This window comes from Stegodyphus dumicola, chromosome X2, assembly GCF_044657685.1.
Source record: "Stegodyphus dumicola isolate Sdum_Otavi_A_Nest chromosome X2, ASM4465768v1".
NCBI classification, from domain to species: domain Eukaryota; kingdom Metazoa; phylum Arthropoda; class Arachnida; order Araneae; family Eresidae; genus Stegodyphus; species Stegodyphus dumicola.
This window is the reverse complement of record NC_140781.1, coordinates 24,372,006-24,394,272: the sequence shown is the minus strand read 5'-3', so window position 1 is coordinate 24,394,272 and position 22,267 is coordinate 24,372,006. Positions and strand designations below refer to the sequence as shown.

The 22,267-nt window shown below is 33.3% G+C and overlaps 1 protein-coding gene across 1 annotated transcript in view; it reads left to right on the top strand.

Moving 5' to 3' along the window:
• LOC118201750 (uncharacterized) overlaps positions 1–22,267 on the top strand; it is a 69,032-nt gene that overhangs the window by 5,065 nt on the left and 41,700 nt on the right. The window contains exon 2 of the mRNA XM_035373904.2: positions 15,674–15,733. Within this exon, the coding sequence (XP_035229795.1) occupies positions 15,674–15,733 (60 nt within the window). The remainder of the gene's footprint in view (positions 1–15,673; positions 15,734–22,267) is intronic.

Below are 22,267 nucleotides of genomic sequence, written 5' to 3'. Positions count from 1 at the left end.
GTATAATTAGTAGTCTTTCTAGAGAAAAAAAAATATTATTATTATTATTGCTCTAAACAAACAAAAAAAATATTGTCTATACAGTCAGTTTTGCGCAAAATTGCTACGTTATGGACTCACAAGGAGCCATGGAGAAAAAATTTAGATGAATTTTTTCTTTATTTGCATGAATTCGTTTGGATTTTAGAATAGGTCTAAAAAATGTGACTTGTGAAATATATCATCGAGAACTCGTGAAGGTGCTACACCTTGAAGAAAACAATAGCATTTTTTTAATCGCATTTCTTTGGAAGTACTGAGAGATAAAACTTAGTTAACATTATATTTTTCCCCACATTGTGAGCAAGAAATACACTGAAAAACCTAACTTTTATTATAATAATGTTAAAATATTTTATACTGCTATTGCGGGAGCTAGTTAATGAAAATAAAATGAGCCATATTTAAAATCAATTTAGGTAGATAAAGTCATAATCGAAGCTACCACATCTTTTTATCATCTTCTTATGCAGAGATGTGAAGAAGTTTGAACCTTCAAAATAATTTGGGCATGTTATGTGGCATTTTCCATTTTAAATTCCTGATAGGGTATTCGAACTCAGTGGTTCATAAAACACTATTAATTGCGTCACAACCTCGATTTCCGCGTCCGAATGGTTTAGTTGAATGACAGTCTCCCTTTGTGTGAAACCAAATAATAATCTAATTCTCTTTATAAGGTTCACTACAAAGATATGCATCTTTATGCAGATAGCTCTAGAGGATTCGGTCATGATTAATAAACATTCTTGCCTCAAAACAATAGAGACAAACTGAAGAAGGAATTAAGACAGTTTTTTGCTGCAAGTTACAATGAAACTGTATATAAAGCAAAAATATAACAGCTCTTACAATAGGTCCGTTCTAGCAAATAAATCTGCTACCTGTGAATTTTTAAACATTTAAAAATTTCAGATCTGTGTAAAAATAATCTGGTGTGATGTTTCAACTCCAAATATTCGGCCGTTCATACCAGAACCATTTAAAATGAATGTTTTCCACAAAACACATGACTTGAACCATCCTAGCATCAAAACATCAGGGAAACAAGTAGCATCAAAGCTCATTTGGAAGAATATTAAAAAAAGATTTTAGAGAATGAGCTAAAGTTTGTATTAGTTACCAGAAAAATAAAATCATTCAGAACACACATTCCAAATTCAACTCATTTGAAGAAGCTGATGAAAGATTTAGCACTGTCCATATCGGTCTAATTGGACCCTATCCGCCATTAAATGGGAATAAAAATTGCTTAACATGCATCGATCATTTTACTTGTTGGATGGAAGTTGTATCGATAGAAAATATTACCACAGAAACAATCACAAAATCATTTTATGCAAATTGGATTTGTCGTTTTGATGTTCCATACAGCGTGATCACAGACAAAGGAAATCAGTATTGATGTATTCAAGTGATATTAACAAATATATTTCTCCTTTTATCGCAACTATGTGACTTGGAAGGGTAGAATTGTAACCTCTACAAACGATGTATAATCTTTGCTTCTACAACTTTATATAAACTGCGAACGGCAACAGTAAAAAAACAAATATGATTAGATAAATAATATTTTAAAGATCGATACCTTGAAAGATAATAAATAATTTTCTGTAAAATATAGTAACGAAAAATTATTTTAAACAGAAAAATAACGTTTTTGTGATGTAGCTCTTATGTGTAATAGTTCTTATGTTTCGTGGACATCTGAATTTTAAGGACACGTTTCAGAGCTATTCCTATGAATATAAGAGTTCAGAAAAAATGTTATACAAATTACTGTTAATTAATGACTATTTGTTTATCCAAGTAACAAGCGAGCTAAACTCGAAGAGTAATTCCTGTAATATTACGGAGATAAGGAAAATTTGCTAGATCATATGCTATTTACTTCTTTATATTTTATTGAAATTAGATAGCGGCAGGAAAAGTATCACTTGCATTAAATGATAACCTTTTTTTCAAAGTGTTACTGAAATTTATAAATAAAAATAATTAAATAAATTAATTGATATTCATTTCTCTTAACAATATTGTAATTAGGCAATGAAACAAGTTAGCTGAGAAAATAACATAGCTTTCCCTAAATATAAATGAATTTAATAAAAAAACTGTTGAATAAAAACTAAAGGATATTAATTTATTTTATTTGGGCCCCTTAGTCTTGAAGAGAATTTTCAGTGACCCTCCGCATAGGACTCTTAATCAAACAAAAAATACCAGCAGACATAGTATCATATACTTAGGTGTTTTGGGGAGTTTATGGGTAATTCAAGTGGTTGATCTGAAGTCGGGAAGACTGTAACAGAAGACGTTCGGATACTTATGTAGTAAACGCAAGAATAATAGCTCTCAATTTTAAAGGCTCATGGATATAAAATAGTAATAACTCTTAACTTTTAAGGTTCATGGACAGATTATAATAATAGCTTTCAATTTTTAAGGTTCATGGACAGAAAATAATAACAACTCTGAATGTAGAAGAGATGTAGCTTTCAGATGCTAGTTTTTGCATTTCTTCATTTTAGGAACTATTGTGAAAAAGGTAGCCAGACTTTTTCTTCCAAAGAAGAATCTTAGGAGCTATATCAAAAGGGTGAGAAAAAGCTGAGAGTTGCCCGCTAATGGTCGCTCAAACAATCAAAGCTTCACAGCCTTTTTCCTTGCCCCATAATTATTCGCATTTTCCCACTGAACTGTTTCTTCAATGGCAAATGAATATCAGAAAAAAAAACAAAGCGTAAAAGCTTACGTCGGCATTGTTTAACATGCAGCTTGAAGGCTAATACAGCCCCGTCGAAAATTTTAACCCGGCTTCCCAACTATACTATGAAATTTTAAAAAATCATAAGGCTAAAAGTTTTGTGGAAAAAAACAAAATTTTCAGAACTAAAGAAATATCGTAGGAACGGTTGGAGTTCTTTTGCTCTCAGAAGTAATCAAAAAAAGTATAATAGATTCGTCAAACAAATATAAATATTCGACCAAATTTCGTAAAGTTTTGAATTGTTGAATGTACAGAAAAGGTAACTAAATGCATATTTTGATCATTACAACATAGCCCCCCATCTCTAATATTTCTGACTAGCGGACTAGTGGAAGTACACATGAATTGAGTGTAACGTACCTAACAATAGAGAGAACGATACCGCTGTAATTCTTCTCTAATAACGATACAAAAAATACGATTCATAGACATGCATTTTTCAGTCTGATGTGATATGGAACCCACATAAGAAATTTCCATAGAAAAATGAACTAATTTTCTCCCATTATATCAGCAACAATGCGACGCTCTTTTTTAATAATTATCGTCTTTCTAATCAAACGGTCGTAAAAGCTCAAGCTCCATCAAATATTTCACCTATATTCAATTTTAGTCGAATAAATGTGGCAAAACATTTATCATAATTGATCAGAAATCAATAACGCGAACAAAAAAACAAACACACAAACAGACATTCTTCTTTATATATATAGATTTTGTAAAACTTACAAATTTTTTATTAACAAACTCTACTATTTGAAAACGAGCGGTAGCAACTCTTTTCGAAATAAAGCATTTTTATCTCCGATGAGACTGTTGTCGCTCTGATAAATGAGTGCGGAAATTAGTGTTTTCAGAGTTTTTACTTAATATATCGGCTGATTAAAGTCGTACATAGATGGGAACAGTCGAAATGGCTTCCCACGATTTTTTGGAACCTGGAATAATGTATTTAATGTTTGGCAATGCTAATTTTATTTCATCGTAAAACTTAGAACTTTTTTATTAACAAACTCTACGATTTGGAAGCGAGCAATGGCAACACTTCTCGAAATAAAGCAGATTTTTATCTCCAGCGTGCGAGACTGTTGCCACTCGGAAAAAGGAAGGCAAAAATTAGCGTTTTCAGAGATAATTTTTTTTTTTCTTTGAAAAAGTGGACGTCGATCTTTCCCAGGACCCAGAAGAGAATTATAAAAGGTTTAGTGACGATAGGCTGTAGTAGTGACTTGAGTGTATCGCTAACAAACAGGCAAACACAAACGGACATTCTTCTTTATATATATAGATGTACCTCGTTTGCTCATTTTTCATCTCTCCTGCTTCTATATGCCTAATGTCTCTACAGTGGCGCCCGAACTATAAGGTGGCGAATGATGATTCTTCACCACCAGGATTTGGCGAATGGGTTCCCTAAAACCCCAGTCGCCCTTTAAAAGGGGGAGTATATAAGGTATTTCTCCCGCCTTCTTAACATGCCTTTGTGGTGTAGTGATCAGCACGCTCGACGCGAATTCGAGAGGTCCGTGGTTCGAGTCCCGGCGAGGCCATTGCTCATTTTCCATCTCTCTTGCTTCTATATATAGAATGTCTCTTCAAGTTAGATATATGCAGATACGATATTTTTGATTTCATAAAAAAAGCTAATCTTATTAAATTTCACATGTTAATTTAAAGCTTAAAAGAGTGATTAAAATACTTGCTTACCATGACTAGTCAATCAGAGTATGCGATTAGTAGTCGATCAGGATCAAGTGAAGTAATGTTATCAAATCTGTGACCTGAAACGTCTATAAATTTGTCTCGGACTCTTCAGAACGAGATTAAAGAGAAATATTATTAGTACTTTCTAACTCTTATCGTTTCATTTATGGAGGGTGTGGCTGCCCTCAGGCAATTAACTATCGTGTTTTCTTATAGCAGGTCATGCTAATGATTAATAAAAGGGAATTAATATTTATTTCGATCATGAAAAACGAAAATAATACTCTTACTCCTGTATGCAACAGCAGGGATGAAGCTTTTAATTCAAAAAAATTAAAGTCTGGCAGTAAAGAGTTAGTGTAGATGCACTAAGGACTTTCAATGTGATATTATGTTATTGCCCTTTAAGTAAGAGAGAATGTAAGAAATTATAATTTGGATCTCTTGGTGTAAATAGTTAGAAAATTCGGTTAAAAACAGCTACCCGGTTAAATACAAAGCTCAAATTTAAATCCGGTTAAATACATTGTAGAGTCCAGGTGGGTGAACTTCTATCTGAAACTGGAGTAGCAGGAAACTACACAAAAGAAGGGTTGAAATACCCTTTATCAAATCTTTTGAAAATTTACAATGCGTCAACTCGACGCTAACAAACTTCACCTCTGCTTGGGCGGTAACTGAAAGTCAGATAATTGAAACTAAAAGTTAAAATATTAACAAGTGATAGAACTAGCCTACAGGGTTCAGCAAGATCCCATAACTTAAACCCCCTTCGAAGCTAGTGGCAGCAGATAAATGCAATTAAACCACTTCTACCAGCAATAAGCAAACGTACCTACGGCAGAGACGGCGGCTAGAATCTAACTCTCCCCTTCTCCTACCGAAACACGGCTTTTAGCTACTTCCTTCAAAGTAGAAAATTTGCATTCTTTCACGCGCGCTACAACATTTACCTATTCTGGCACTGACAATTTAGGGGAATGAAGGCTTATAGGAAAGTTTAAAACTTTAAATTATTAGTTAAAATAAATATAAATCCCTACAACATAGGTCGAATTCCAGCGAAACCTCAAGAGGTTTATCATAATTTCTGCACTGTAAAATCAATAATACTCTAAAGTTTAGCATCAAAAGAAACCATACTTTAGTTCTGTTGATTCGTAATGAATCAAGGTTTTGAACTTTCATTACTTTAATTGATCAAGTCCAAGTTAAGGGCTTGATGAAGTAAAGCAATAAAATTACTTTAATTGATTGATAAGGCAATAAAATTTAATTCTTGATTTTATATTTGCATGCTTATTAAGTGAAGAACTGAAGGTTTTGGGAAAGAAATAGATAAATAATTTCGCCTACATGAAGGCGAAATTATGTTTTTCCCGCCATATATGTTATCTGAGAAACTCTGGATATTGATATCTGGATGCTTTGATTAACAAACTAGACAAGTGATATCCTTGATACTGAAAATATTACTGCAGTCATAACCTATAGCAACTTAAAAAAAAGCTTTGAGCATGACCTTTATCGTTGACAATTACTAATAACTTATTTTCTGACAAATATATCTGAATGGATTTAAATTCAAACCTAACGAAATTCTATGCTATGCTTTCACCGTGGTACTATGGACAGGACGTCATTGTATTCCCTTTGAGTTTTCTGAACTCCACTAATGGTGAATCTGTTTATCGATATAAGGGCGATAAATATATTCGACATAGCCGCATCTTTGACCTAATGCTAATGCCACATTGTATCACCTTATGGGTACTACGCTACTGATCAACGCTCCATCTTAACTGAACTCCCGAGCAACCATGATGAGCGCTACGCACAACGAGCATTATATTTATTTGAGAATGAAACCAGTAAACTCCTTTGGACTCATCCTGCATCACAAGAACCTGGTGACAAGAATTTGGATGACAAGAACCAAAAGCTAACACTTTTGCTTTCTTGTCATGCAGGATAAAGCTTTAAAGCAAAAGTGTTAAAAAATTGCTTTGTAGGTATTATGTACATTGCAAAAGTAACAAGAATCTGATATGTGAAGTAACAAGAAGCAAAAGTAACAAGAATAGAAGAGTTTCTAATGTTAATTCTTCCTCCCAGGTCTTTGACAGCTTTGAGGATTATTAGTCTGTTGTGAATACAAAAGATATAACGACGCTTTAAACGTAAAAGTTTTAAAAAATTTTATTTTGCGAGCATATATACTTTTCAAAATCAATAAGAATAAATTTTCTAACATTGCCTCTTTTCCTTAGGCCTTCGGCAGCCTCGAGGGTTATCATTGTGTTATGAATGCAAATTATGTAACTATATTTTAAAGTAAAAGTGTTAGATAATGTTATTTTGTAAGTATGTGTACTTTGCAAAGTAACAAGAATAGATTTTCAAATATTGCTTTTTCCTCCCGGGCTTTAAACAGCCTTGGGGATTTTCAAGTTATTGCAAATACGAATTCTGAAACCAATTTTGTACAAAAACAACATAATCTGTATTCATGTCAAGGAAAATTTATTTATAGTAGTAAATCAACGAGCTCAAACTGCAGATTTTCATTTATTTTTTTTGTTTGACTGTAACAAAGCACACGAGGGCTCTCACAAACGGCAGAAGAATGTTCATAAATTCAGTTGGATAAACGGATCTCCGTTGGAAATATCATCTTAGGTTCTTACACGAGATTTGAGACGCACGGTTGATCAGCTACGCACCGATTCCTACCTTCCCAAGGGCATCATTGAGGAGATCAATTCTTCTAGAATACAGCGGTGAATTCCGGTAACAGCAACCAATTTGCAAAGAATTTGGATCTAAGCAATTTGGGCAGGAAAAGCAAATTAGATCTAATAGGTGGTTTTATTTTCATAATATTAATGATGCTACCGTAAAATCATCTGTCACATATCAGATGGATATCAGTAACTTTCTCATTGTGGTATTAGATGACTAAGATGGAATATGACATAATTCAACGAAAGGCCGTATAAATGATTCCTAATTGCTTGCTTCATTATCACGACACAAAGAGAGGTTCATAACTATGATGCACACACATAAACACCTGTTGTAACAGAAAGCTGTTTTTCTGAAGGAATGACCCTCTGTTAGACTTCATATAACTGATATGTATAATACAAAGAATTTTCACTTTAATAGGCCATTTTATTGGTTAAAATGCTAATTTCCTTTAGATTTCAACTCAGACCGGAAGGACAACTGTGGTGATGTTAATGTTATCACAAATTTTTCTGTACAATACTAGAATTCTCTCTTTTCCGTTCTTCATTCATAAGAATACCTCATCTGTACTTTTGTTTACAGAATTACTTTACATAATTCAAAGAAAAATGCATTCGTATAAAAATCTAGTTGTCTATCGGTACTTAATTCCTATAGTTTTCTTTCTTCATTATCAAAATTTCTTTAAAAGCAAATAATTAATTCCAAATAATTCGTCATTTCTGTGATTTCTAAATATTTTCCGTACGACTTTGCAACGTAATGCTAATGTTAACAACTTCGTGAAGAGATTTGTTTTGCATATATTCATGCATATGTTTAATCTTTAAATGAACTTCCTTACATCAATATCAGTTGTTTTTTGATGATCTGATGCTGAAGTCTTTAAATTCCGTTTCAAATACAACAGAAACAGCATTTTACAGGTACACCAGCCTTTCAGAAATCTGAATAAGAATTCACCTTACTTGACAAAAGCTTTAAAAATTAGAGTTTTTTCTCTCTTGTTGGATATTCTTAGTTCTTTGACATTATTTTTTTACACTATTAGAAGCTACAGTATAATCAGATTTAAATTTCTAATTTTATCTATTTTTGTTGGTTGATAATCAAATGGTTTAACATTCATGCAGAAACATTGGAACTTGTTAATTTTATACCTTTAGTTTCCAAATTACTATATTAAGCATGACCTATTTTACATACAAAGAAATATGGTCTGGATTTTTCGAGTTACTATACATTAGGCCTTCAATTAAAGAAACGGTATGTTTCGAACACGTTGTTGAAATATTTCGCTGACCGATAATGAAGAGCAAAATAAATAAATAAATAAATAAATAAATAAATAAAAATAAAATAAAAACACGCCATACTTCTTTTCGTACTGCAAATACAATTATATATATGGATGTGAAGACCCTTGCATTTGGTAGTCAGAATAAATTTGATGGATGGAATACGAACTGCGTTTTAATTAGTAATTCAAAACGGGGATTTCGATGTAACCCTTTGCATTCTGTGACTCGTTTAAAGATAATTAACTCTATTTTTTGTCACCGTGTATTACAGCCAATGTAAACTGCAGTCTTTCTGAAATATTTCGGTTTTCTGTAATGCAGTTAAGTTCATTATCTAGAATATCTAGTGGCTAAAAAACATGGAAACCACGGGAAACACTAATAATTTCTTTCTGTTTTTGGTAACACGAATAAACTGAACGTTTTTTTATGTCCCCGTAACAGTTTTAGGGGAGTGGATTCTTTAATTAACGCAAAACACGCAAATTGTTATATACTTAAACTCCGTCCTAGTTTTGATCGAGAGCATTCCAGGGGATCCCGACTGCTTTCTTCTGTCAGCCTCTCTAGCGGACTTTCATATCGACAGATTTCAAGTACTCCCATTCTGCAAAGAATCTACAGTTCTCAGTTTTATCCGGGACTCAGATTCAGTTCCGACGATGTTTCTATCTGTTAACCTCTGTTAATCATCATATCGCCTAACGTACTGCCGGAGTGTAAACAAGCCTTCCTTGAAAGCTGGACTTTTCGAGTTACTATACACCAGCTACCCAATTAGCTTGAAAATTAAAAAGCCGCCGTTAAGAAGCATAATTTTTACTGTAATCTTATTTTAAGTCATAACTTAATCGAAATATACTAATTTATCTCAGGCCAAACTTCATTTTTCTTTTTATTATATAAATTGCATGTTTAGTTCAGTGTGTCTTCAGTAATAGATTACCTAAATAGCCCAATAGAAGACAAGCTACATTAGCTTGCATAAATACTAATAGGCAACCTAAATTACACTGCATAAATACTAATAATCGACAGAATTCTATTTTATTATCTTCCTCCCTCACAGGCCTTTAAGAAAAAACGAAGACTGCTATTTATTTCAAAAAAAAAAAAAAAAAAAAAAAAAAAAAAAAAAACTGAACATATTTATTTCAAATCAGCTCTAAATTGGAATGAAATTTAACAATTTTCAACCCTTCAGATTTATTTACTCTTAATACTGGTTATCGTAATTAAAGCATCCATAGTTTCTTAAAATACGGGCCCTCATAAAGTAGCTATTTCTGTAATTATTTCAGTTTACAGTAGGCATATTACTAGAGCAGTAATAAATTAGCGATTTCTTTGATTCTTATAAATTTAAATGTACGTTTTACCATTTACCTTGCTTTTATAAAGACGTCTTCAGGGATAACTACCTTAATTAATTTATGCGAATGAAAATACTTTTATACAAAGTGCCTACATCAAATTTCATTTTGATTTCTCTAGAAAATGCTGATTTTTCGCAATAATTCATATTCTTTCGAAGAGTGGTTCACCTATAAGGAGTTATTGAATTTCTCTATGCATGTTCTTGTGGTGTAAGTGTTAGCATGCTCACCTAGCAACTAGAAGATCTCCGTCGCTTGAATTTCAGTGAAAATGCAGTTAACCTTTCACGTTTCCTGCGCTCCGAACACCTCGGGCTCACCAACGGCCGCTCGACAAAATCGCTGAACACTGGTACGTCCGACCTGGGTTCGAATCCAGGTGAACGGGCTGGCTGCATGGGATTTTTCGTGGTTATCCTCATGTGCAATGTGTATAAGAGGCAGTTTTTCTTATAAGGTCCTCCACGAAGGCATCCCTTCCCTTAGGCAGATAGCCCTAATGTGCTTTTCTATTATAAACTAAACCAAACCAAACCAAGCTCCGAAAGCGTCTAATAGTCTCTACAGAGATGATTGAAAACACGGTATATTCCTGTTTTTTTCTGAAAATAAGAAGAGATATTATGTACCAAGAATAAAACAGGATACGATCAGCCCTAGTATTTCGTACTGGACTGAACACTTTTTGCGGCAGAGATGGCATGTTGCATGTGGACTACTGCATGCGTTGTTTAAACACCAACCTATTTCCACTTCAAAATCCTCCAGGAGTACATTTTTATCATGAAGATAATCCCTTGCAAGCGTAATAAATTACCTGTTTATCTATTGCTACTGACTAAGTTTCATGCTAAATTAAATTTAAGTACTTAATTAATAATTTTGCAGTTTTTGAGTATGTCGATAATTCTTCACGTCTGTTGATAAAATTACCTGCACAGTTAAAGGTCTGATTTGTATGAAATATAAATACCTTGAAATAACTTCGCAACTCATTCATTAATATTACGGAAATCAACTTGTGCAGTACGAATGGTAATAAAAGGCACTAAGTGGTATTATTTTTTCTGCTAGTAATAATGCATCTAATTCTCATCTGTGTACGAAGCTTTCTCTTCAAGCTGTTGCGATACTAACCTTTCTTGTGATAAATATTATTGGCAACAAAGCGAATGTATAAAAAATAATATTTGATGCAAATAGTCGATAGAAATTATTTTAGTTATCTAGTACTAGTACTTGTAGTTCTGTAGCACTCAAACAAAATCTTTACTTCGAATTTGGCAAGAGGGCCTACAAGCAGCTGAGCGGTTAATTCGCCAAACACTGTTAGTTCAGTACGGGTTTCGAATCCCAACGAACGGGCCGGCTGCATGGTTTTTTTTTCTGTTTTTCCCAATGTGTAACGTGCATACGATCCAGGTTCTCTTAGAAAGTCCTCCACGAAGGCACCTCTCCAATTCTGCAAATAGCCCCCTAAGTGCTTTGCCGTAACGAAACAGACCAAATCAAATCTAATTTGAAGAGATTGGTGAAATACCTGTGTGCATACATGGACAACAAACTTCCTCTCACTTCAAAATATGTTCCGATTTTGCAGAAATGATATTCTGTTATTGCAGTGAAGGTTAACATGGTTGAAGCTGATTAAAAAGAGGTATCTCGATAACTAGCTGTTAAAAGAGCAACGTATTTTTTCAAAACTGCAAAAAATAAAGAAAGGCATCTCCTCCCCCCCCCCCAAGCTGAGTTTGTATGAAAGAATAATCTGTGTTATGAGCATTAACAAATCTTATCTAGTTAATCACAGACAGCACAAGAAATGAAAGTTTAAAAAGCAAAAGAACCGTTGAAGGACGAACTGCGTACCATATATTATAAAGCATCGCTTTCAGTCTTTGATACTACTGATCATCAGGGGATAATACTTCATGAAGTACTTAATGATAGAAGATTTATAAACCGCATTTAGAGCCGCACCTTATCGATGTTATCAATGAAAAAAAAAACTTTTAAACGATGGCATTTCTCAGCAACCTAAGGCCATCGAAATTGCAAGCGAGCACTTTATTTTAAACGTTTTTTGGGAGCGGACGTGTGGAAGACCACATTGAATGAATTCTGTATAATAAATATTATCGTCATCCAATAAAGCAGATTTACCGTTTTCATGCATGTTTTGAGACAATTTTAAAATAAAGTATTCTGCTTACGAACCCTTTAAAAATTATGAACAGCATTGCTTAATGATTTTCCTTCGTAAGTTAGATTGCTTCTTTTCCGTTACAGGGTAGCATGCACCAAAACAATTTCTACAAAGAGATAAATATAGTCCACCAGCGACCGAGCGGTGAAGTCGCTGAATGCTGGTAGTTCGGTCCGGGGGTTTCAATTCCTTCCAACGGGCTGGCATAAGCGTTTTCGAGGTTTTCCCCATGTGTAATGTGTATACGAACCAGTATCCCTTAAAAAGACCTCCGTGAAACTATTTCTTCCCTTAAGAAAATAACCCTCGAATGTTTTGCAATAATTAAACATTAAACAAATAAATACAGTGGTATGCACTGTATTTATTTGAAAACAAGATCCCCTAGAACGAAAGGCCTCGCTCGCTTTGCATCTTAGGATAGCACTTAAAAAACAATAGTGTAGGTGAATACTTTGTAGGGTTTATATTTATTTTAAGTTTAAACTATCTTTCCTGTCAAGCCTTACTTTTCCCTGGAACTGCCAATGCCAGAGTATGTAAATTTTAGTAGAACGCGCAAGGATTCAAATTATCAGCGGAAGTATTCTGAGTTAAATAGAAAGGAAACGAGTTCGAAGTGTGCTGTTCTTACTTCACGAGCGCGGAGGTAGTTAGACAGAAATTGAAGAAACCCGCGTTTCGGCCTGTGTGCTTGCCTTGGAGAACTGTTAATCGTTCAACGTGATATTCAAAGTTTGCTGAATTAGCGGCGGTATTGTAAAACGCGGTGAGGTTAGTTACTTTTAGAGAGCCTCGTAGTTAGAGTCTTGTTATTAGTTTCTTTTCAGATTCTTATTTTTATTTTACCGCCGAGTCGGCGTAGTTTGTGAGCGTCAAGAGCACGTACTTGTAACTTCTTAAGTTGAATGAAAAGGGACTTAAACCCTTAGCAAGACTCTGTCATTTTTCCAGTCACCTCTTGGTTGCGTGCAAGTTGGAGGCGAGCAACTCTACAACTTGATAAAAGCAACAGTAGTTCTGAACATAATGTAGAATAAGCTGCTAAATTAAATACAACTGTGGTATAGAAGTATTTAGAATTTAAATATGTAAATCTATTTGTAATACGATAATTAAACATCTTATTCTCATTCTGCAATTTATTTATGAAAATACAATTTAAAAGACCTTTTCAAATTTTAGAAACAAAATGTAGCCCCCCCCCAAAAAAAGAAAATACATACGATATTAGTCAAGGATGCATGCTGGTTACTGTTAAATTAAATCACCTCTTCTTATCTCCTATAACAGTATTCTTATTTTCAAAGAAAATAATACCAATAAAACGTTTTTAAAGTGCGTTATTCTATTTTTTCTTAATTTATTCGAATTACTAAACTACTTTAAGAAATATATTTATTTTTTCAGAAAGTTTTAGACGAAGTGAGCTGATGACTGAAGTATGTTGTTATAAATCTTAACTCAGAAAATTATTTGACGCGTATTGTTCTGTAATGTAAAAGATCCATTAAATCATTTTTTATAACAATCAGCTAATCTATCTTTACATACATATATGCATATACATGCCTTTATATGTACACAAATTAAGACCCGAAGTTTTGCTTTTTCACAATATAGCAGGCCGCTTTTAGTAATAGGCATTTGAGAAGGGCAAAGCAAAAATTTACAAAAATTTAAGTTTACTTGGAGCTGTCCGGCCAGTTGTAGGTTTGTTCTTAAAAGAAAAAAAAAAAAAAAAAAAAAAAAAAAAAAAAAAAAAAACAGTCAAAACTGTAGAAGTTTCCTTTACTTCGCTTGTAACAAAATATAACTGTTAAAAGCTAGAGTTTGCCTTTCGTACATAAATATTTTTGTAGAAACCTCTACAAAGATTTCAGAAAATAATATAAATAAATCAAAGTTTTCTTTGGTGGGTGTGAAAAATCACTGAAGTAGATAAATAACAATTTTATAAATACAATCATCTGCTTATTAATACAATCATCTGCTTTCTATTTCTACTTTTTTCTGCCCCTGCGCTAAATAAATGAATAAAGCAAGTAACTGTAAACAATTTTTAAAAATGTAAAATTACGTTGTTCCCTTTTGATAATTACATTTTGTAAAATGCATACCATTGGCCATTATTTTATCAAATTGCGCAATCAAGGTATTTTTTAAAAAAAAGTCATTGCTATGCTTATCATTTGTTTCCTTATTTTAAAGATTTTCCGGTTTCAGAAACTACTTATGTCACGTTTTATTTTTTGCGGTACATGAAAAATTTTCGTACAGATTTTCAATTATGTTCTTATGACAGTACCTAATGATCAAACGTAGCTTTCAAGCATTGTAAGTGGTTGGCATTAATTAAAACTATGTCCGTGACGGCTATCTGCAATGCCGTATAAGTGGCTGAGATTTTAAGATCGCTGACTGCTCCTGAGTTCAACCTGGGTTCGATCCCACGCGAAAGGACTGGCTGAATGGTTGGTTTTGTCATTTTACCCGTGTCTAATGTGGATACGAGCCAATACTCCTTAGAAAGTCCTCCCTGAAATCTTTCCTTAGACAGACAGCCCTGGTGTGCTTCGCCCTCGTGCTCGAGTGTTCGTATTCGCGATACACATGAGTAAAACCATTAAACCAAACATGCACTCAGCGCGTTAACATAAATTTGAACAGAAGCCACGGTGAGCTACCAGCATTCAGCCATCTTTTTAACCACTTGTCTACGAGTGGGAGCAAGGAAATATGAAGTCATGTTTGGGCATCTCATTCAGTTTTTTATTTTAGCGTAACGAGATCGTACATTACTTACAAATAGACAGGCTTAAAAGGGATGAGCAAGTTATTACAAATTTTACGTCTGCAAGATCACTTGTTAGAAGAAGACAAAATAAAATAATTTGACCATTTCCTCGGTATATGCAGTTCGCATAACATTATATTTTATTTAACTTTCCGATTTGAATGATACTAGACAGAGGATTTCACGTTTGCTTCTTACTATTATTTAAGCATATGTGTCCATAGCGTTAATTAAGTACAGATGAAATATCATAAAAATCAGTTACAGAAATATTAATTATAAATATACAATTAAATTTATCAAATGAAAAGAAAAAAAAATGGTAAGTGTTACAGTTTTCTTTCACACACACACAACCACATAAATATATAGACAACATATCAGACATGAATCCGTGGCAAAACAAACATCATAGCTTACGAAAGTACTAAGATGGCATAATCTAAATATTATAAAATAATATTTAATGCTAAAAATATTTGCTTCTATGACAGATCAAACATCATTTATAAATTTATTTATTAAACGATTGTTGGGCAATTGTGCAGGAACATGTGTGCCGTAACCTTTATCATTTAATTTTTTCTTCTATTACCATTTATAGATACGAATTACTAGTTACTTTGCAGAATTAGAAAACTTATTTAAATATTTTCTGTTACATTTTGTTTGGTTGCATAATTAATTGCTTTATACAATCAGTAAGTTATACATTGTGTCTTTCTTTTGTAGCTGACGTCTTCGAGTTTCCTGACCTCAGTCGGCGTGTACCTGAAAAGTCGTCCGCACCTGGTAAGTGTTAACAATTGTTTATTGAAACATGTTCTGGATCAAAGCACCACAACCTCTATGTTCACACAAAAGTGCGCTAGAAGATAAAGAGAATAAATTCGCGCTAGAAGATAATAAAGAAGATCTGGAAACAGGAAAGGAACAATAGAACCCATTAATAACGGCATACCGTTCAGACGGTAGGAGAAATCTGCTACTTGATCTCCACTCCTCAATGACAGGTTAAAGCATAACAGAATCGCGATTTTGATTACTGTTTGGCTGTATATATATATATATATATATATATAAATATATATATGCGTGTGTGTGTATGTGTGTGTGATAAAAACAAAGTCAGAAATGAAGACTAGCAGCAATTTTGATGGCGTAGACGTGTTGATCCATAATGAGTAGGAAATTGGAGGAAAAGGCAGATTAACTATCCATTTTTTATTTGAGCAGACATGTTGCGGACACAAACAAGTTGACACGTTAATTGTGCCTATTCCAAAAATTATGCATTTTAGATAAATTTGCAGTAAGATAGCAGAAGCAAACAGACAGCAGTCCAGCCAGGCCAAAGCGTAGTAAGCAAGTGCGTTATGTTCAGGGTGAAATTTTAATTCAGAATGAGTTAGTTTTGGTTTCCAAATGCATTTTGATTGGATAGTTAATATGGCTGTAAAATTACTATTGGCTGTTTGAGTTTTAGTTTCATTTACATCATCAGAATTGCGTAAGAATAGCCTTTTCTCGAAATGACGTAGTGCAAATAGAGGTTACTATTTTTAGAATTGAGAAGGGAAATTTACGTTGCTAATTTAATCGTTTACATATTCTTTATTTTTCTTTCATATATATGTATGTATATGTATATGTAAATTTAAAAGGGTTTTGAAATGTAAAAAATCTTTCAACTTTTTGTGAGCAGCATAAAAACTCAATTTCTGTATTAAAATAATAAAATTTTAAATATTATAGTATAAAATAATCCTCAATAGACTCGCTTTTTTCTCCTGTTGCTGAACCGTTCAAAATCCCTAAGTAATATAAACATTTTTTGCATAAGGAGAGAATCTATTAAATGTTTTTGTACGGCCTTCCTGCTCTCCTTTCTTTCTGAAGTTAAAAGCATCTAAATGCTGCATTAAATACGTCACATTTATTTACGAATATTAAAAATGTGCTCTGATTTAAAGCACATTTAATAACAGTAGTATGTAACTGAAGAGCTAGCCACTCCATCAGAAACTACAGTTTGACGTCTGCCAGCGCAAATAAATATATCTATCTCAGTTTAGTCGATGGCAGAGTAAGGCAGATCAGCCAACATTACTCAACATTATTATTTAAGTCAGCATATTAGTTAACATTTATGCCTAACACAAAACATCCAATAAAAATTCAAAATAAATTGGAAATGAGATTCAAGAGACATTGCTTGCAGCCGAAATCAATACCTTTCAGTCAGGTTCACTTTATAACCTGAATCTTGTAGAATCGTGTATTTTGGAGAATATAAGGAATGAGATATATCCAGAATTTTGATAAATATAGTTACCATAATGATATCGTCTTGATTTGCTCATGAATTTTTCTTGTCGATCATAATGTCTTCTCTACATGTACTCTAGCAACTTAAACTTTGTGTATGTTGTGATGAAAGCCCTGATTGAAGTAACAAGTTGTCCAGGTAGTTGGTGATACTTATTTCTCCCCCTGTTAAAACTGATAACATCCTACCTCAGACAGAAACTGTAAAAGTAATTCTTTAGCATATACATAACGTAAAATCGATGCAAAATGTAAAAGTCTTTACGTTAGTTACCAGATGTAAAAGTTTCATATTTTTACCTTACTTTCTTAAGATATATGTTGTAAAAATCTCTTCAATTTTATCAGTTGGAGAACTGTGTAATATATAATCAAAGCACCTTAATTAATTAAAAAAGTATGTACCATATGGTAAAATTACCCTATTAAATATCAAACTAAAATAACATAGAATATGAAATGATATGTAATGTAACACATATGGTTTGCTTTAAAAATATTATTAACTTGATAGCAGTTTACATTAAAAAGATGGATTATTTGCAATAGGGAAAGGCCTGATCTCATGTTCTGGTTCAAAACACTTCAGTCTCTTTTTTTCACACAAAAGGTCACGATTTCATGTAACACGTATAAGAACTATTGTCACAGTCAATTACTTTGGTCTACTAAAGACAGATGCGTTTTCATTCTGCTACAATTAACGCCTTGAGAATTTTTTCAAATCATAAACAGGGAAGCATCGTTTGTCTCATTGTCAGGTAGTGCACGGATATTTTTCTTGTTGATGAAGGAACTCTATTCAAGCAAATCGAAATCCGTAAACAAAAGATGAACAAACACGTTTATATTAATAATGAATGATGATGATGTATGTGAGGTCAGATATGTGAAGTTTAAGCATATTAGGAATTACTTCATCGGAAGTTTCCTGGAAAACTCACGCAAACGGCTTCAGAATGTTTGTAAAACATTTCAACAATCGAATATTTACTGGCTTTGTTTACAACTCGCTCTGTCAAGTTCTGACTGTTTTAAGAATAATGCTAAATAAAAAGACAAATTTAATAAAAAGAAGCGATTTTAAACACCAGACGCTGTCGAATTGGAGGTCAAATAGAAATGTTTGGATTTAGCAAAAGTAATTTATCATTTTACGTTTCAAAAGTTGTGTCATCGAACTTTGGTGTCTGTTCGAATAAAGTCGCATATACCTTTTTGACCCACGAAGCGTAAAATATAAAAATAATCGCTATTGTAAAATTTGTTCTTTAATAAATGTTTAAAATGGGATTCTTAATTTTTAATGTACCTTATTAATCTTGTAACTGTGCACTGCAGTTTTGGCGAATGCAATTTTTCAAGTGTCGAGTAAATGTTTTGTCTCCTCAGAAGGAAAAGTTTAAAAAAAAAAAGGAGAGAGAGAAGTTTGATAAACCTTGTTGTGTACATTATAATCCTATTATAAAGTGAAATAGCATGCCCTAGTACCATTCTTCTTCTACATCTTCCTTAGTCGCTCTCTTTTAGTCTTTCCCTTCATTGAAACAATTTGCTAGAGCATTTACGGATGGTTCACCGAGCAGGATAAAGTTACGATGCTCTGCAAACCCTTTGTTGAAGTAGAAGCATTTAATTTTCAGATAAATATTTCGGATAGGGAAGAATGAATAATTCGCAAGCTTCACTCTTGCGTAAAGCGTTAGAAACTATTAAGAGCGCTACGTTCCAAAGCTATGGTTTTGGAGATAAGAGGATAGCAATCTGAAGAGATTACGTGTTCATTGATAAAGATGATAGGAACATTTTACATACCAGAATAAGCATACTGTTGCATTTTCAACAACATTATTCCTCCGAGTAATCCTGAAGACACCTTTTCTCGACTCAAAAGCTGTAGTTACATAAAATGCAAAATACAAATGATCATACGTTGTAACATATGTTCAGCGCTTTGTTTCAAGCAACTCTGTGAGCTAAATTTTCTGAAAATAAAATTGTACATTATTATGAAATGGTACTGCACGAACTTAAAAATAGAGATAAGTGATTTTTATTATTATAAAGATGTACAGTTTATTTTTTTGCCAGTTTCCTCTTTTTCTTTTCACTAGGCTGAAAGACAATGACTTTAAGGTTCGTAAAATGCGATATAAGATTCTGAGATGTTTGGTATAAAAGGAGCTTACCAAAATACCTTCTATGATCAACTTCTAAGTCTGTAGATACTTTTAAGTTTATCGAAGCAGAAAACTTGAAAAATCAACAGTGATCTCGTCGGGATAATAACTTCTCATGTTCCAGTTCCCAGTGGATGTGCCAATGATTTACAACGTAAGGAAATGCGATAATTCCTTACATTCTCTCTCACCTAAAAGGCAAACGAGGAGAGGTACGAGAACTTGTCGATACATTCCAGGTGATGACTAATTATCGTCCAGCACTTTTTAATTGGTGAGCCCTCTTTATTAGGAACGTAAAATATTAAACGCGTACTGTACCACCGGCGGAACTCCAACAATTACCAACTGGATGTGCTAACTCCTTACACCATAAAAATATATGCTTGAGAAGATGATAATGCCTTACAATCTTTAGTAGCATAACAAATAACATCCCAGATTTTAAATATGCCGGTTCAATTTTAGCAATTTAATGCCGCAGTCAGGCTTTCAAATATGCCAATGTAGTTAATTTAGGACATTAATGTAGTTGATTAGACCTAGTTTTGCATTTGAAAGACGCTTATAAGGCTCAGAGTAAGCATTCTGTAAGGAATCACTATTTAGTGAATTAGAAAATATGCAGCTGAAGAAAACTTATCTTGTAAAAGATTAAATCCAACAATAGTGTATCATAAGTGCTTGCGCAAGAATTGTATTGTTGAAGTAATACAAAACCATAAGTTCTCTACTTACATTAGATTACTTTACAGTGTATTTAAAACTAATGCGATCTAATTATGTAAGCTAATAGCATTAAATTCTGTTGTAAAGTAAATGTTTAAATGCCGTCGACTTAACCATTAATGTTTAAAAGTTTTGTTAAAAAATGGAAAGTATTACAAACATCACATAAAAATTTAGTGCTAAAAAATAGCAAGTTCAGAATTGTTACTACATAATTCTTAGCTACTTTAACATTGCAGGAGATTAAAAAAAAAAGACTGGAAGAAATACTGAGGAGACACGTAAGTGAAAAAATCGTTCTTTTCTATGATGACCTTTTCTTAGATAACAATAAGAGTTTCATTTCGAAACAGGAAACGTGAAAAGTAGGCTACTGCCGAATCGAACTTCTCACTTTCCGATTGCTAGCCGGACGTGTTTTCCAGTTACACCACGAAGGCACATGGTAAGGAAGGAGAAGCCTTGACATGTTAAAGTAATTTTTAATTAGAAAATTATTTAAGTTATATTTAATTTTTGTCTCGGATCTGCAGGAGCTGTTTCATTTCAATCAAACTTTAATACTCAGTTATTAATGAGTAGTCTTTTTCGGGAAAATGATTAAGCTAATGAAAGCCTTTCTAACTGCTGCGTAACTGCGGGTGATATCCTGCCTTTTAATCATGAAAAGTTTCTGAAAATGCTTAGTAATTGAATAAGAGACACCAAACTTCCAACCAACCCTTTACAGAATCATATTAATATCCACGAACGTAATTACACTGTAAAACTTTTAGTGAGAAAATTAAAAGCTCTGCATTCGCTGTCAAAATTTCGAGCTCAAATCTTCCTTTTCCCAACCCCTGTCTTTGTTTCGTGAATGGGCTCACCAGCGGCCGAGCGGTAAAGTTGCTGAACACTGGTAGTTCGGTCCGAGGTTCGAATCCCGCAAATGGGCTGGATGCATGGGCGGTTTCGTGGATTTCCCCTATGTGTAACGTGCATACGAGCCACTTTCTCTTAGAAAGTCCTCCACGAAGGCATCCCTCCCCTTACGCAGATAGCCCTCGAGGCTTTGCCATAACCACACACACACACACCTTGTTTCGTGAATGTGTAGATTGCTGCAGTCTTTTCGTTCTATAATAAACGTAGAAACTTCATGCTTTAAAATTTTAAGATCGACGCCTGTTTTATGCTTTTCGGCCTGCCGTTTTTTTATATGTGATGTGCTTTTTCGATGTCTATCAAGATCTGCTGTGATCTTATGAGGTGTGTTACGGTGCTATAAAATGAAGTAATGTTTCAACTGAAAAGAGCTTAAAATAAAGAAATGTTTCAAGAAAGTTTACACTACTGCTTATCTTATCATGAATACAAAATGTCAAAGCACCGGTCTTTATCTTTTATCTCCGTCACGTCATCGAAATTATTCTTATTATATGTGGTTAATTATGTATCTTAATTAAAGCAATATAAACGGAACGTAAAAATAAGTAAGATAGGGTGATTGCGTTCGTTTGAATTAAGACCAAAAAATTATACGAAAAAAAAAGGGGGAAAGAAAAGGAATAGTGGAAATGAAGAAGAAAGAGACTTATCGAGCATTTGATAACAATTTATGCAGGAATTATGCCTAAAATAATGTATGTTTTACAATTATTAAGTTATTAAGATGCTATATTTTTCATTATGGGTTATTTACATGTTAATACAAAGAAACGAATCATTTATCTACTAAATTTCTTCGAACATTTCACTCCGAAATTTGTTTTAAGCTTTTAAAAAAATCATTTTATAAAGCATATGATTTCTGAAATTTTTATATGTAGAAAAAAACACCGCAGATTTTTTTTGTTTTTTTGTTGTTAATTTGGGAACTTCAAATTGTATTGCAATCTCTTTATGTCCTAAATCACTATTTTTAATAAATACTGGATGCGGGGTGTAAGGTGGGATTGCAGGATATACTCTTAGTAAACTCTCAAGTAAACTCGAAATCTTTTGGAATGCTTCAGACGCTCATCTCCTCCGTGACACTTGACTTTTTCTTTCTAAGCTCATATAACCCTTGCAATTTTTTAAAAATCTCCTCTGTTGTTTTACCAGT